Source organism: Lobosporangium transversale (assembly GCF_002105155.1).
Source record: "Lobosporangium transversale strain NRRL 3116 chromosome Unknown BCR41scaffold_7, whole genome shotgun sequence".
NCBI lineage: Eukaryota > Fungi > Mortierellomycota > Mortierellomycetes > Mortierellales > Mortierellaceae > Lobosporangium > Lobosporangium transversale.
This window is the reverse complement of record NW_019028985.1, coordinates 223,775-236,587: the sequence shown is the minus strand read 5'-3', so window position 1 is coordinate 236,587 and position 12,813 is coordinate 223,775. Positions and strand designations below refer to the sequence as shown.

The 12,813-nt window shown below is 42.0% G+C and overlaps 4 protein-coding genes across 4 annotated transcripts; all 4 read left to right on the top strand.

Moving 5' to 3' along the window:
• Nucleotides 1-2,502: 2,502 nt before the first annotated feature.
• Nucleotides 2,503-5,119, top strand: BCR41DRAFT_384436 (hypothetical protein). The gene is made up of 2 exons (XM_022027567.1): nt 2,503-3,792; nt 3,888-5,119. Exons 1-2 carry the CDS (start codon nt 2,701-2,703, stop codon nt 4,998-5,000), a joined length of 2,205 nt encoding a protein of 734 aa, XP_021884089.1. The 5' UTR covers nt 2,503-2,700; the 3' UTR covers nt 5,001-5,119.
• A 1,015-nt stretch (nt 5,120-6,134) lies between these two features.
• Nucleotides 6,135-7,522, top strand: BCR41DRAFT_319041 (ADP-ribosylation factor family-domain-containing protein). Its single transcript, XM_022021335.1, has 3 exons — nt 6,135-6,372; nt 6,825-6,917; nt 7,181-7,522. The coding sequence occupies exons 1-3, from the start codon at nt 6,225-6,227 to the stop codon at nt 7,483-7,485; spliced, it is 546 nt and encodes a 181-aa protein (XP_021884088.1). The 5' UTR covers nt 6,135-6,224; the 3' UTR covers nt 7,486-7,522.
• Nucleotides 7,523-8,429: 907 nt separating this feature from the next.
• Nucleotides 8,430-8,917, top strand: BCR41DRAFT_348115 (hypothetical protein). Its single transcript, XM_022023227.1, has one exon. The coding sequence runs from the start codon at nt 8,646-8,648 to the stop codon at nt 8,898-8,900; it is 255 nt and encodes an 84-aa protein (XP_021884087.1). The 5' UTR covers nt 8,430-8,645; the 3' UTR covers nt 8,901-8,917.
• A 1,668-nt stretch (nt 8,918-10,585) lies between these two features.
• On the top strand, nt 10,586-12,059 carry BCR41DRAFT_333009 (putative stearoyl-CoA desaturase; the record flags this gene model as incomplete). Its single annotated transcript, XM_022021872.1, has 3 exons — nt 10,586-10,790; nt 10,903-11,054; nt 11,163-12,059. The coding sequence occupies 3 exons, from the start codon at nt 10,586-10,588 to the stop codon at nt 12,057-12,059; spliced, it is 1,254 nt and encodes a 417-aa protein (XP_021884086.1).
• Between the last annotated feature and the right edge of the window lie 754 nt (nt 12,060-12,813).

Here is a 12,813-nt window from a genome sequence, read left to right as displayed (position 1 = left end):
GGCGACAGCAGTGCTGCGGATTAGTTGAGTCTGGAGGCGCATTGTGGTTGCAGCTGATAGGATTCTAGGCCATACTCCACTAGTAGCAGTATTAATAGTAGAAGTAGCTGTCGTTGTCGTTGTTGTTGTTGCTATGGACTGCCCACGACATAGTCGGTTGGAGAGGTAGCGGACTTGTTTATTCTGCCTGAAAACGTTCGAAAAAGCTAAGTGCACTGAGCCTGCTTTGCTGAAGCCCAATAAATGTCTGGTCGTACACAAAAGTGAATTTGACATGGTCTTTTAATGTAAATGAATGTTGATCGATTTCACCCTGGTCTGATCTGATCTGATCTGATCTGATCTGATTGATCGTTTGGTCAAATAAAAAAAGAAAAAAAATGAAAATGAGGCTCTTCTAATACGTCATCCGCCCAAGTATTTTAAATGCAACTGTCAACTATGGTACTGAGTATTGCTGCTGCCATCACAATCAGGAAGGAGATCATGTAAGAAACGAGAAGGATATAATATTCACTCTTACTCTCGTGTAGAATTAGCCCAAACAAAATTCCTATTCTTGGAATTTTATAAAGTTTGAAAATGCACATTTGCGAATGATAATGTAAGAACAGTTTTAATCATGACAAGACAGAATATAATTGAGGCAATAGCTTGTGTATATTTCACGATAATGTTGAAGTCCGAGGATTTAACTGAAAAACGTCTTTGTATACATATCATGATTATGGATGTCGATCGAATTGTTTATCTCGTTGATTAATAGACAAATGCAACATTTATTTGAAAAAATGAGTGGATAAACTATATCACCGCCAAAGTACCCGAGATGTTAATGCTTTGGATGCTTTAGACCCTGCAGCATGACTCTCTACAAAGAATGAACAAAAAAAAAAAGTATAAAAATATATGTATAACGAATTGACCAAACAATTATTTGTCTATCATGTGTCTTCAACCACCAGAGCGCCATAAATACGCTATTATTCTATTATATACTATGCTAAATTCAATTCAAATAGGCCTATTGTCTTCCTCATCTGCAAGAATCATGAGCAAGCGAGCTCTCGACTTTATGGTGCAGACTGTAATTGATGGGGAATAAAAAGGGAGGAAAAAAAGTGATCTACCGTTGAGGATAGGTTGATTCCATCGCTTCTGTTTTGACCCGTTTGACTTGGTTTAAGTAATCTGCAATGTGAGTCCCCCGAAGAGAACTGTCCTTCTTTATCAAAGCTTATATCCATATATTAGAACCTCTTCCTCCCAAAGGCATGGTGGTCAATGTCATGAACGCTTTAGCTGTTTAATCAAGCCCACCGCAGTACATGCAACTAGTAAAATCTGCCAATGTTCATTCATAACTTTTAACTTTCTGAAGTATAGGCAATAGGAAATTTTGATAGTTTAGTTTTAAGAATGAAGATTAAGTCCAGTCTCCGAAAGCCTGAAGATGCACAAGTCCTTACTTTTATATACTTTCTGCTCAAAGGATTTAGTGTTTTTTCTCATGTTCGGTGTCTATAATCATATAAGCACATCCATTTTCGGAGAAATAATGACCCAGCGATAACTATATGCGTACATGATCTTGGAGGAAAAGAACAAAACAAGTAATTGGAACCCCCTACGCAGGTCACTGTACCTCGCATATTTGGTAAAAATGAATGGAAGGAGAAACAAGGGCAATGGGCGTTGGGTACTTTTGGGTTATTGGACTGACTTATCCATGCGCCAAAAGGAAACATGGGTATAAATGAATCAGAGTCAGATTGTTCCACGAGATTGTTTTCTTTCCATCAAAATGTTCGAGTTTGAGAAGTTCTTTAGTCCAGGGCAGGGGTATGTATGGAGAGACGACCTATACCCTTCTTGAGAAAAAAAAAGAAAAAAAAAAAAAAAAGACGCGGATTTAAGCACTTCCGTGTCCGGCATCAAAAGTCCGTCGGAGGATATCGTCGGTCTGCAAATTATCAGCTCAAGCTCAATGATTTTTTTTTTTTTTTTTTTTTGCTTGATGGGCATTGTGTGTGTAGCAAAGTGTACATGTGTGTTTATCATGTGTCAACTGATCCTATTTCCTTCTTCTTTCCTCCTTTTTTAGACGTAAATGGTAATAGAAATCAATAGTGTTCTTGAAAGTCTTTTCTTCCATGACGGCCATTATGCCTTGTCCTCAAATAAAGTGATACGGTGGGACATAAGAGTTAAGAGAAACTAAAGGGATGAAATGGAGAACAGTTAACATACCACATGCTCTTGCAACGAGAAGCTCAGGAATACTTTTCTACTGCCTGCCAAAAATATAAATGACAAGGTAGACAAGGTAGACAAGGTAGACAAGGAAGAAGAGGCGATGCCATATTTGTGTATCACGTTGTTGCTCTGTGCTGTAAGTGCTAGAGACCAACTCAGAAACGAATCGCAATGAAGTCATGCAGATATACTCAGCGCAGCCTTCTTTTGCAAGAGAGGTTTTTCTTGTCAAAAAAAAAAAAAAAAACACTCTCTTTTCTCTTTGCTTTTCTTCTTTCTCCCTTTTCCTCTATCACTTTTCCTCCCGGTCTTTGTTGCATTCACTGCCATTACTTTTCTCTCTCATTCTACACGCTCATTTTGCCTTGACTTTTTTATTTTTTATTTTTTTTGTACAACTCTGGGCTATTGTTTATCATTGCCCACTCTCATCCACCCAAAACCATGCCTGTCTTCGTTGCCACTGCAGGCGGTGCAACTGCCACAACCATAGCTACATTGGGTCGTTTCCATAGCTCTGCCAAAGGAGATCAGCCCTTCGTTTCAACGGGTCGCCAACGCTCATCCAGTGTTAATAGTAGACTCTCCTCTTCGTCTGCAACCTCAATTCCTGATACTGCTCCTATGCACTCGCTCTCTTCAAAGATCATTGCCATGAGCATTGATACTTTGAACAAAGGCGTATACCAACAAGAACAGACTATCTTTCAACGTGATTTGTCAGCTTCAAAATCAGAGAGCATCAACAGGGCTCAGCAACAATGTTTAGAAGATGGTTTCGATCGGATACTTCATCTTCCAATAGCAATAGACCATAATGGCAATAATAGTAGTAATAACAACGATCTCAGCCATGGTAGTGCCTCACAGCGATGGCTGCCACTGTCATCGCCCACTGACCAGAACTGTGATCTTCCAGCGGAAAATGCGCCAGCAAATGTACCTATGATCTGTACTGGACGAAGCAGGAGCAACACTCTGACAACTACAAGCACAGGCGCAGTGGACGTGACAGCAGCATCCATCTCAAATCAATATGACCACATTATGAGACCTCGCAGGTTATCGCAAGTAAATCGCCCCTTGGGGCAGATCGCTCAGTCCTCACCTGCCATTCCTACTCTGATCTTACCTCAAGTGTCCTCAGATGGATCAGTGACAGCGCCTTCGCATGTACATTCACACTATCCACCAGATTCAATTTTACCACAGTACAATGATATTGAGGCAGCGGCTGCTAGTAGCAATACCAGAACACTATCTAACACTCATTGGAGTAATATCCAACTTGGCTTTTTACCTCGGATTGTGCTATTGATCGGCATCTTCTGTATGTCCTTGGGTGGGCTCTATCTTTTGGCTCAAGTCTTACCTCCAATGTCATTACCGAAATCCATTGACGATGTTAAAGTGGATGCAGCTATCCTTCAGGAGTTCGCAACGGCCACTTACGAGGGTTGGTTAAGAACATTTTGGGTCTTTAGTGCGGTCTATATTTGGAAACAATGTTTTGGGATCCCAGGGAGCGCTTTTCTGGTAATATACAAAACTGCGCTTATGATTGAGGGTTTTTGCGTATTTAAGTTTGACAATGTTCATTATCTAACCACCCGCATATTATTCATAAACAGAATATTCTGGCAGGAGCATTGTATGGACCCTGGTTTGGAACAATTTTGACGTCGCTATTGACGACGCTTGGTTCAGTTTTAGCCTACTTTATGTCTTTCTTCTTAATGGAGCCTATCTTGAACCGGTATGCGTCAAGTCGCCTTGACCAGATGCGTCTTCAGGTCCAGAAAAAGACAAAGCATTCTTCTTCAAAAAAGAAATCAATGACAGGCTCAACGGCCACTTCAACAGCGGTTCAAACTTCAATCAACATTCCATCGTCTTTGTCTTCCGATCCAGAGATTTCAAACAGCCCCCCTACCCAGTCTTCAATTCAACAAGCATCGCTTCGCACTCGATCATCCTCATTCATCCTCCGAAAGACGGACTTGACTACGCAGGATTTATCGTCGTCAACCCATCCTTATCCTGACCTTGCTAACATTGCTACTCGGTATAACAACAATGAGATCCAGGAACACGAAGCTTTACTTAACGAGGGAAAAGAAAACGAGGATTCGATGCTATCTATTGATCATCAGGAACATGTTATCAAAGAGCATGAAACCAATAGTGAAGATGACGAGGATGATTCAGAAGGAACCAGTTTATTCATGCAGCTTCTGTTGATTCGCCTTTTCCCTTTGACGCCCTATTGGTTTATCAATTTGGCCAGTCCCCTTGTCGGCGTACCAGTTATTCCATTTATGACCTCCATGTTCCTCGGAGTCATGCCCTACAATTATATTTGTGCCCAGGCTGGAGCCATTTTGAGTGAAATTCATGAGCTACGTGATATTTATCAACAGCCTTGGATTCTCTTTCAAGTAGTGTTTGTGTTGTTGCTTTGCACCGTGGGGGTTCTAGTGAGCAAGCGTTCAAAGAAGAACCAACAGGAAAAAGAGCAACGAAAGAGCCGCACAAGTGATGAAAGGACTGACGATGAGACAACACATCGTCTTCTTCGACCGGATTTTGATGATGCAGAGCAGCACCGCCACGAACGCAGACGAGACGAAGAGCACATGCAGGACAGCATTTCCATGTCCACTCTGGGACATGGGCGTCTGCATGATCTAGAATCAAAGAGAAACGAGTCTGCTGTTATTGACATGGGTGCCTACCGTTACTAGCGTAGCATTTTGTTTTTTTATTTTTATTTTCGTTTTTAATTTTTAATTATTGTATTGTAGCAATATTCACAGCCCTTGCCTAATGGTGGTAATATACCCTTTTCAATTCTGTCTTTGAGCATTAAATATTGATTGTGTACTGTACTTTTTTTTTTTTTTTTTTTTTTTTTTTAACGAATTGATGAATTGATATCCCATGGTTTTCATTAGTTTATAGTGGTTATCGCTCTTGTTTTAAAACTCTCCTAATCTCTTGCGTTCCTTTAATGGGTGCGTTGAACTAACACTTCTTTATCAAGCTAATCTGTTGGGGATTTTTTTTTTTACAAGAGTCGAGCTATAAGGACAAGCCGTTAGAGCGTGATGAAGGTCGTTCAAAAAAAAAAAAAAAAAAAAAAAAAACTCGTCCAACTCTTATAGGAGGATCGATAAAAGAGGTATGATCTCGTTGAATCCGGAACTGAAACACCCTTATTTGATTGGAAAGTCACTCATTAACACATGTCGACTGTTATTACTGTTATTTGGTGGAGATTCACTCCAAGGGGTCCTGGGTTCAAGAACAACTCTTTAATTCTAGGATTATTTTTAGTCTTGAGATTCTAATATTATTGAGAAAGAAAAGAAGAAAAGTCGTGGCCTTGCAACTGCCACTGCAGCTCGAGTCAAAGGTCAAAAAGGACACGGTGTTAATAAGAGAACTGTCCAAACTGGAACACCATGTCATAATGCAAGTGTAATTTTGCGGCGCAGCAGCACGAAGCTTTTTTTATCTTGTCAAGATTAGACTACGGCTATGCTTAAACAATGAAAGTGACAATCCAGCGCTCCGTGCTCATACTGAATTATGCCTGTGCCACGTAGTTGATTAGACAAAAAAAAAAGCTCTGGAACCCTTTTGCCCAAAAGGGAACCTGATGAACTTGCACATTGTGAAATCTGGTGTGGCATGGACTGCCTTGTGTCTTTCCTGCTGAGTTGACACGTATCACCAAAATGGAGGTCTCGCTCGATATGCTTCACACCCATGCACGAACGTGTGTATAAAAGTCAAAGAGGGCTATTCCTAGTTTGCCTCCTTATCCTTTTCAAGCTCGCGTACCATTCCACTTTCTTTTTTTTTTTTTTTTTTTTTTTTTTTTTTTCAGCCCTCTTCACAACAGTGTTCATTTCTCCAGTCTGTCACCCCAATTATACTCCGTTCCTTACATCCTTTTCAAACTCATGGGTCTGACAATTTCTAAACTGTTCGCTGATCTCTTCCACAAGCGAGAAATGCGCATCTTGATGGTGGGATTGGATGCTGCTGGCAAAACCACCATCTTGTACAAACTCAAGCTCGGAGAGATCGTCACCACCATTCCCACAATCGGTAAGCTTTTTGCGAGTCCTCACTCTCATTTACCTCTTCATTTTGCGCCTTCCATTCCTCGTTTGATGTTTGTTCCTGGGGACTATTTTCACTTAGTCGCGACAGGACCTCAGACACAAAAGTACTTCGCCCTCATTCCTCTTTTGCTTGTGAGCCGCCTTTTTATTTCTCTAATGCCAAGTTGAGTGAGCAGGTCAACGTCTCTCAGAGCCTCTAGTGAGATTTACTACGGCATAAAGTACCTACACATATTTCATCCCCCTTTTTTTTTTTCATTATTGTCAACTGTATTTCCTGTGCCTTTTTGGGCAATTTTATTTCTCTTCCAAATGGCTGTGCCCAAATCCGGCCTGATTATTTTTGTGTGCGGTTCGGAGGACCAACACAGATCTAATAATATCAAATGCCATGATCTTACACTAACTGAAACTCGGTCGGCTGGCTTTCTATAGGATTCAACGTCGAAACTGTCGAGTACAAAAACATCTCCTTTACCGTTTGGGACGTCGGCGGTCAAGACAAGATTCGTCCTCTGTGGCGCCATTGTATGTGAAAATTGTCTTTCTAATTTATACATCCGACCATGTTTATAAAATTATAAAATAGACTCAGGGAGAAAAATGGATTGGATGTCTCTCAATGACCGTCAGCCGTGTCGCATTGAGAGGGTCCTCTTTTTTTTCTTTGCTCACCCGCCCAAGTCTCTTTTATTATCACTATAACTTGGCTGTGTAGAATGATTGTATATGATGTGATCTCTACTGGTTGAATTAACATTAATTTCAAAAATGCCTTCTCTCGTTAATAGACTTCCAAAATACACAAGGTATCATTTTCGTTGTCGACTCCAATGATCGTGACCGTATCAGCGAAGCTCGCGCTGAGCTCTTGCGCATGTTGGACGAGGATGAGATCCGTGATGCTCTCCTTCTCGTCTTCGCCAACAAACAAGATCTTCCTAATGCCATGAACGCTGCTGAGATCACTGATAAACTCGGCCTCCATTCTCTCCGCCAGCGCTCTTGGTATATACAGGCTACCTGTGCCACCTCTGGAGATGGTCTATATGAGGGTCTGGAGTGGCTCTCAAATAACTTGAAGAACTTGAAATGAAGCAGTAAACAGGCATTTGGAAACATATAAAAAAGAGAAATAAAAAAAAAAAATTAAAAAATCTGGAGGCATTCATATGACAACAAAGTAAAACTGAAGTTACGGATAAGGTTCATGTCTTCTGTTTTTTTTTTTTTTTTTTTTTTTACATTTTTTTTGGAGCTCTCTTTGTCTCATATTGATTTGATTGAAACGTGGAAGCTGGTCTGGTCGTTGAGAAACAATCTTACCCTAATTGAAGGCTTAATTAGACTAAACAAAAAGAGCATGTGGTTCATAGGCGCAGCACTTGGATAGAGATTGAAGATACGACGGTCGATGAGACTTGGTGAGGTGCGAGTATGTTGTCTGAGCCATAATTTTGGATGACCATCGCGTCTCTAAGAGGCACTACCTATTGGTTTACGCGATATGTCCATCTCGCCTCAGACATGGAGCGCCATATACCAAAGAGTCGTCAGATCTTAAAACGGCTGCATGTCGAGCAAGTATTAACTCCTTTTGAGCGGGTCTCATCCTGTCAACGCCGACAGTGTTTCTCATACACTCTCGTTAAGAGTGTGGAGCAGCAAAGGCAGCAACGGTCTAAATAACCATAGCAGCCCGCCGCTACTACTTATCTCTGAATAATCACATTGTGCCACGGCTAGATAAAGTTACTGTTATCAATGCTAGAGTACGAGGTACCTTGATGGTAGCACAGCACCCAGGACTCCTGCACGTCCACGACTTGTGGCTCACAGGACTCGAGCATATGTTTGTCGAAGTGATTCTTGTTCAAATACCTTAGCATTGCTCTTTGGCTCTGCCATGGTTCAAGGAGCGTCTTGATGAGGTTCACACTTGTCTCTTTAGCTTTTCATAAAGAGCCTTGTGAAGGTTTGTCATGATCTTTGAACTATAGATATTATCACAGACTTGAGCTGTTTTTGATGTTCGCATTGTTAAGCATAGCCGCTTTCAAGATGCTTGACATAAAACTAATGGTGATCTTGGCCTTGGTTCCCATTCTTCTACTGTACTGTATATCAGTCAGGTCAACCACCCTTTGCCTTGGCTTTACATCCTCACACCTTCAGGACATGCCAAGCACTGTAGAATTAAGTATGGCTGCAAGCTCACTCTTCATAGCCAAGACTCCTGTCTTGCTTTAGTCAGTGATGACAACGTTCGGTTTCAAGTCATATTCTTCGTCAACCGTGGAGAACGAGTACTTTATCCTTTTACGGAGCGCAGTTAGCCACATTGGCAAATATAAGTGTCATGGACTTTTGTCAGGAGAAATGCAGCAGGAATGTCATACGCACTCTTCCTACTTCCAGGGCAAGGTACACGGGCTGATTTGGTGGCTGTCCGATGAGATGAACGCAGTGATGGTAAATGAGACACAAGAGTGTCATCAGTGCTACCCATAAGGGTGCCTGGAATAGAGCCCATATCTGAAAGCGCTGTGAGTGCCGGTCAATACACAACACATCTTCATGGCCATAGGAATGAAAAATCCATAATACAGGCCATTGCTTTACGCGTCCGTGTAATAGAGAAGGTAAACGTGTCCTCTCGATCGAATCCTCCCACATACATTCGAGATGATAACGCCTTGTTGTCGTGCTTTCTCATGGCAGTGGTTGTGATCTTATACCAAACATTGTACATATCGCCGTATGTGACGAAAACATCACAAGAGACTTGCTGACCGTCCCCTTCCATTATTTGAAAAAAAAAAAGATCCCATGCTTCATTGGTAACCTCTGCATCAAATTCTGGATGCTGGGGTCTTGAAGTAGCAGACGCTCGGTGACTACCTTTATAGCAGAAGACATTAGCCTCGACTCAAAGTCAGCAAGGCTCCCTAGCGAATGATTGTGTTGGTAGTGCCGCTCAACATGACATGAAGCATTTCGGTCTGTCCAGCATAGTCATTAGCTTTATCACAGCAAAAGTTTTTCGCTCTACAGCATTGGTTGATCCCAGACGTCCGGTTTCTGGTTTTGCCTGAAATCTCTCTTTGCGCCTTACTCTTTGCTCCCTACTCTCTCTATGTCAAGCGCTTCTCGCCAGAACACTGACAGTGGTATCTGTGACGGCAGATTAAAAGGCGAGACTCTTTGCTATAAAGGGGACTCTACGCTATAAACGAGTACCAGCTTCTCTTTAAGTCTTCCTGAGTTTGGAGCAGCTCCTTCGAGCATCTGGCAAGCTTTTTTTGCCGCTAAAGCTGGGCATGGATTACGACGGCCAAGAGTTTGAGTGCTGATTCTTTTTTTTTTCTTTTTTTTATGCCAACACGACAAACCTACAGCCAATCACGTTACCTTGGCTGCCTACTCTCAAGACCTTGCTTCTTTCGATGTGGAGACGCTTCTATAAAGAGCTTCTGAGTGTCCTGCAGCTTTCAAACTTTGTGAGTAGTCATCATCTTTATTTGTCACTTCTTCCATAGGCACTAAGGATTGAATGTAGATGGTAATGTGATCTACCCTCGGCGCACTATTTGCATCTCCTCTTTTTGAGCGGATTCATCTCGCTGAATCTGACTATACTCTTCATATGCCTTTGTTGCAAATCTGGGACCGCCAAGAGAACAAAAGTATAAATGGTCGCATCAGCTCATCGCTACTGCTTTTCTCTGGAAAAATGTTAACTGCATCAATGATAGAGTGTGAGACACCTGGGTGAAAGCATAGTATTCAGGGCTGATGTAAGTTCGGAAATCTGTCTGTCAAAGTGGTTCTTGTTGATATACGTCCCCTTCATTAATAAGGTGACCTCTTCTCCGTCAATCCTTTCTTTTTCTCTTCCTTTTTCTCTTCTTTTTCTCCGATTGCCATTCTTATTCGCCGCTTCCAGACTTCTCTCCATCTGTTTTGTTCCTATTTTGAAGTTACTCAGTTAAATAAAAAGACGACGAAAGGAAGAGTTGATGTCATCGATAACAGAAGTCACTAAGCGCACAGTCCAGACAGTGTGTATGAAGGATACAAAGTCAGAAATAGGGTCCGTCACTGATGGAGCTACCACCGCGAAAGTCTGTAGTAGTCGCACTGATTTCAGTGATAAGACTACCATTACCAAACATATCGTGGAGATACCCAAGAACATGACCGAGGCCGACTATTCCGTGCTATACGAACCATGGTCTATCTATAACTTTTATAAAAAAGCGGAGTGGGTTCATATATTAACACTGGTGCTCATGCCGATCTATGGGCTCTCTATGGCATTGACATCCGCACCATTTCAGCAAAAGACGGCCATCTTTGCTCTTGGTCATGCTGTCTTCATAGGTCTTGGAATAACTGCAGGTAACTTTCTGTTTAAATATGAAAACAAGCACAGTGCAAGGCATTGGAGCAATAGCTCTTGCCATACTGGCACCAGTAATGACCCAACTCAATATTCTTTGTTTTACTCTAGGATATCATCGCTTATGGTCCCATCGATCCTACATTGCTTCACCTTTGCTTCAAACTATCCTCATGATTGCGGGCACAGGCGCTATGCAGGGCTCCATCCTTTGGTGGTGTCGTAATCATCGTGCACATCACCGATACACTGACACAGACAAGGTATATAGTGTTGATAGTTAAAGGCATAACATCATCTTTCAATCCTCTTGTCTTGTCTTCTCCTATCTGAGTAAGCTTCTGACCACAACTGGTCCTATGCTCATTTAGGATCCTTATGGAGCTCACAAAGGTTTGCTCTGGTCGCATTTTCTATGGATGTTAGTTCGTCAGGATCCTGCTGCTGTGGGGTGGGCAGATATCTCTGACTTGAGAGCCGACAAGTTGGTCATGTTCCAGGACAAATATTTCTATTGGCTTGCCCCAATGGTTTCCTTAGGTGTCCCAACAGTAATTGCTGGGTTAGGATGGGGTGATTACTGGGGTGGATTTATTTATGGTGGCGTCATACGCCAATTCGTAGTCCATCAAAGCACCTACTGTGTCAACTCACTCGCTCATTGGCTTGGCGATAAGCCATTCGATGATCGCCGTACTCCATGCGACCATCTGTTTACAGCATTGCTAACACTGGGTGAAGGCTATCACAACTTTCATCATGAGTTCCCTCAAGATTATAGAAACGCTATCAAGTTCTACCAATTCGACCCTACAAAGTGGCTAATTGCCTTTTGCTCGTTCATTGGCCTTGCTTGGGACTTGAAGCGCTTTCCTTCTAATGAGATCAAGAAAGGTCAACTCAGGATGCAACAAAAGAAGCTCGACAAGATGAAATCGACATTGGTCTGGGGTACACCGATTGACCAACTGCCTGTCTTTTCGTTTGACGAATTCTGTGACATGACTAACAAGGAAGGACGAGCTGTCACTCTGATTGAAGGTGTCATCTATGACATCTCGAGCTTCGTAGACGAGCATCCAGGTGGACGAAGCTTGATCTGCAGTGCCATTGGTAAAGATGCTACAACATCATTCAACGGTGGTGTGTACGATCATTCGAACGCAGCACGACATTTGATGGAGCGGATGCGGATAGGTGTAGTTGCTGGTGGTGGTTATGTAGAGCATCGATGCAAAGATGTAGCTGTTTCTCATTCAATCTATTAATAAAGATGCAAATCTCAGTCGCCATTTTACTACAATTGGCTCAGGGCGCTGTTTATTTATCTTGCTATAAGTTGCATCCCGATATCTCATTCTGCTATTTCGTTCTTTCCTTGGTTCTTTATTTCTCATTCTTCTTGGACAGAAGACAAAAAGCACCCAGCATTATGACCGACCCCCTATCCGCAAGTCCTTTATAAGAGCACTTGCCCTACAAAGGCAGATGCCCATCTCATCTCTCCTCTTGACTATCTACTGACCGCTCTTGTAGCCATTTACAGATTCCGTATCACGCCCTTACCAGCCAAACGTCAGTGAGTAGGAGGAGCAGCTGCCTTCAGTATCACAAGTGTGGCAATTACCCTTTGCCCTATACCCATACTAGCAGCGTGTTCACTAATTGTTTAATCTCTTTGGTTCAAAAAAAAAATACTTGTTCAGTTTGATGACAACCGAATTGCCTGATGGCACAACCTAATATTAAGCTGTTTCAAGCCCTGGTTGAGATGTATGATTGCTTCGCAGAGTTTACCCGTCTTTTATTGCTTAAAGGAGTGATATATTGGCTATAGTAAATACTAAGGTCACTGACTATTCTGTATCCTGACTCCTCGCTAATCTGTTATTCTTCTGTTGTCCAATGTAGTGCTAGACTATACACCAATTCACTATGAGTGTTTTTGTATCCCAATCTTTATTAGCGGCTATCATGTACTGGCTAATTCAATGATCCAACGTATTTTGTTTGCCCTGGGTC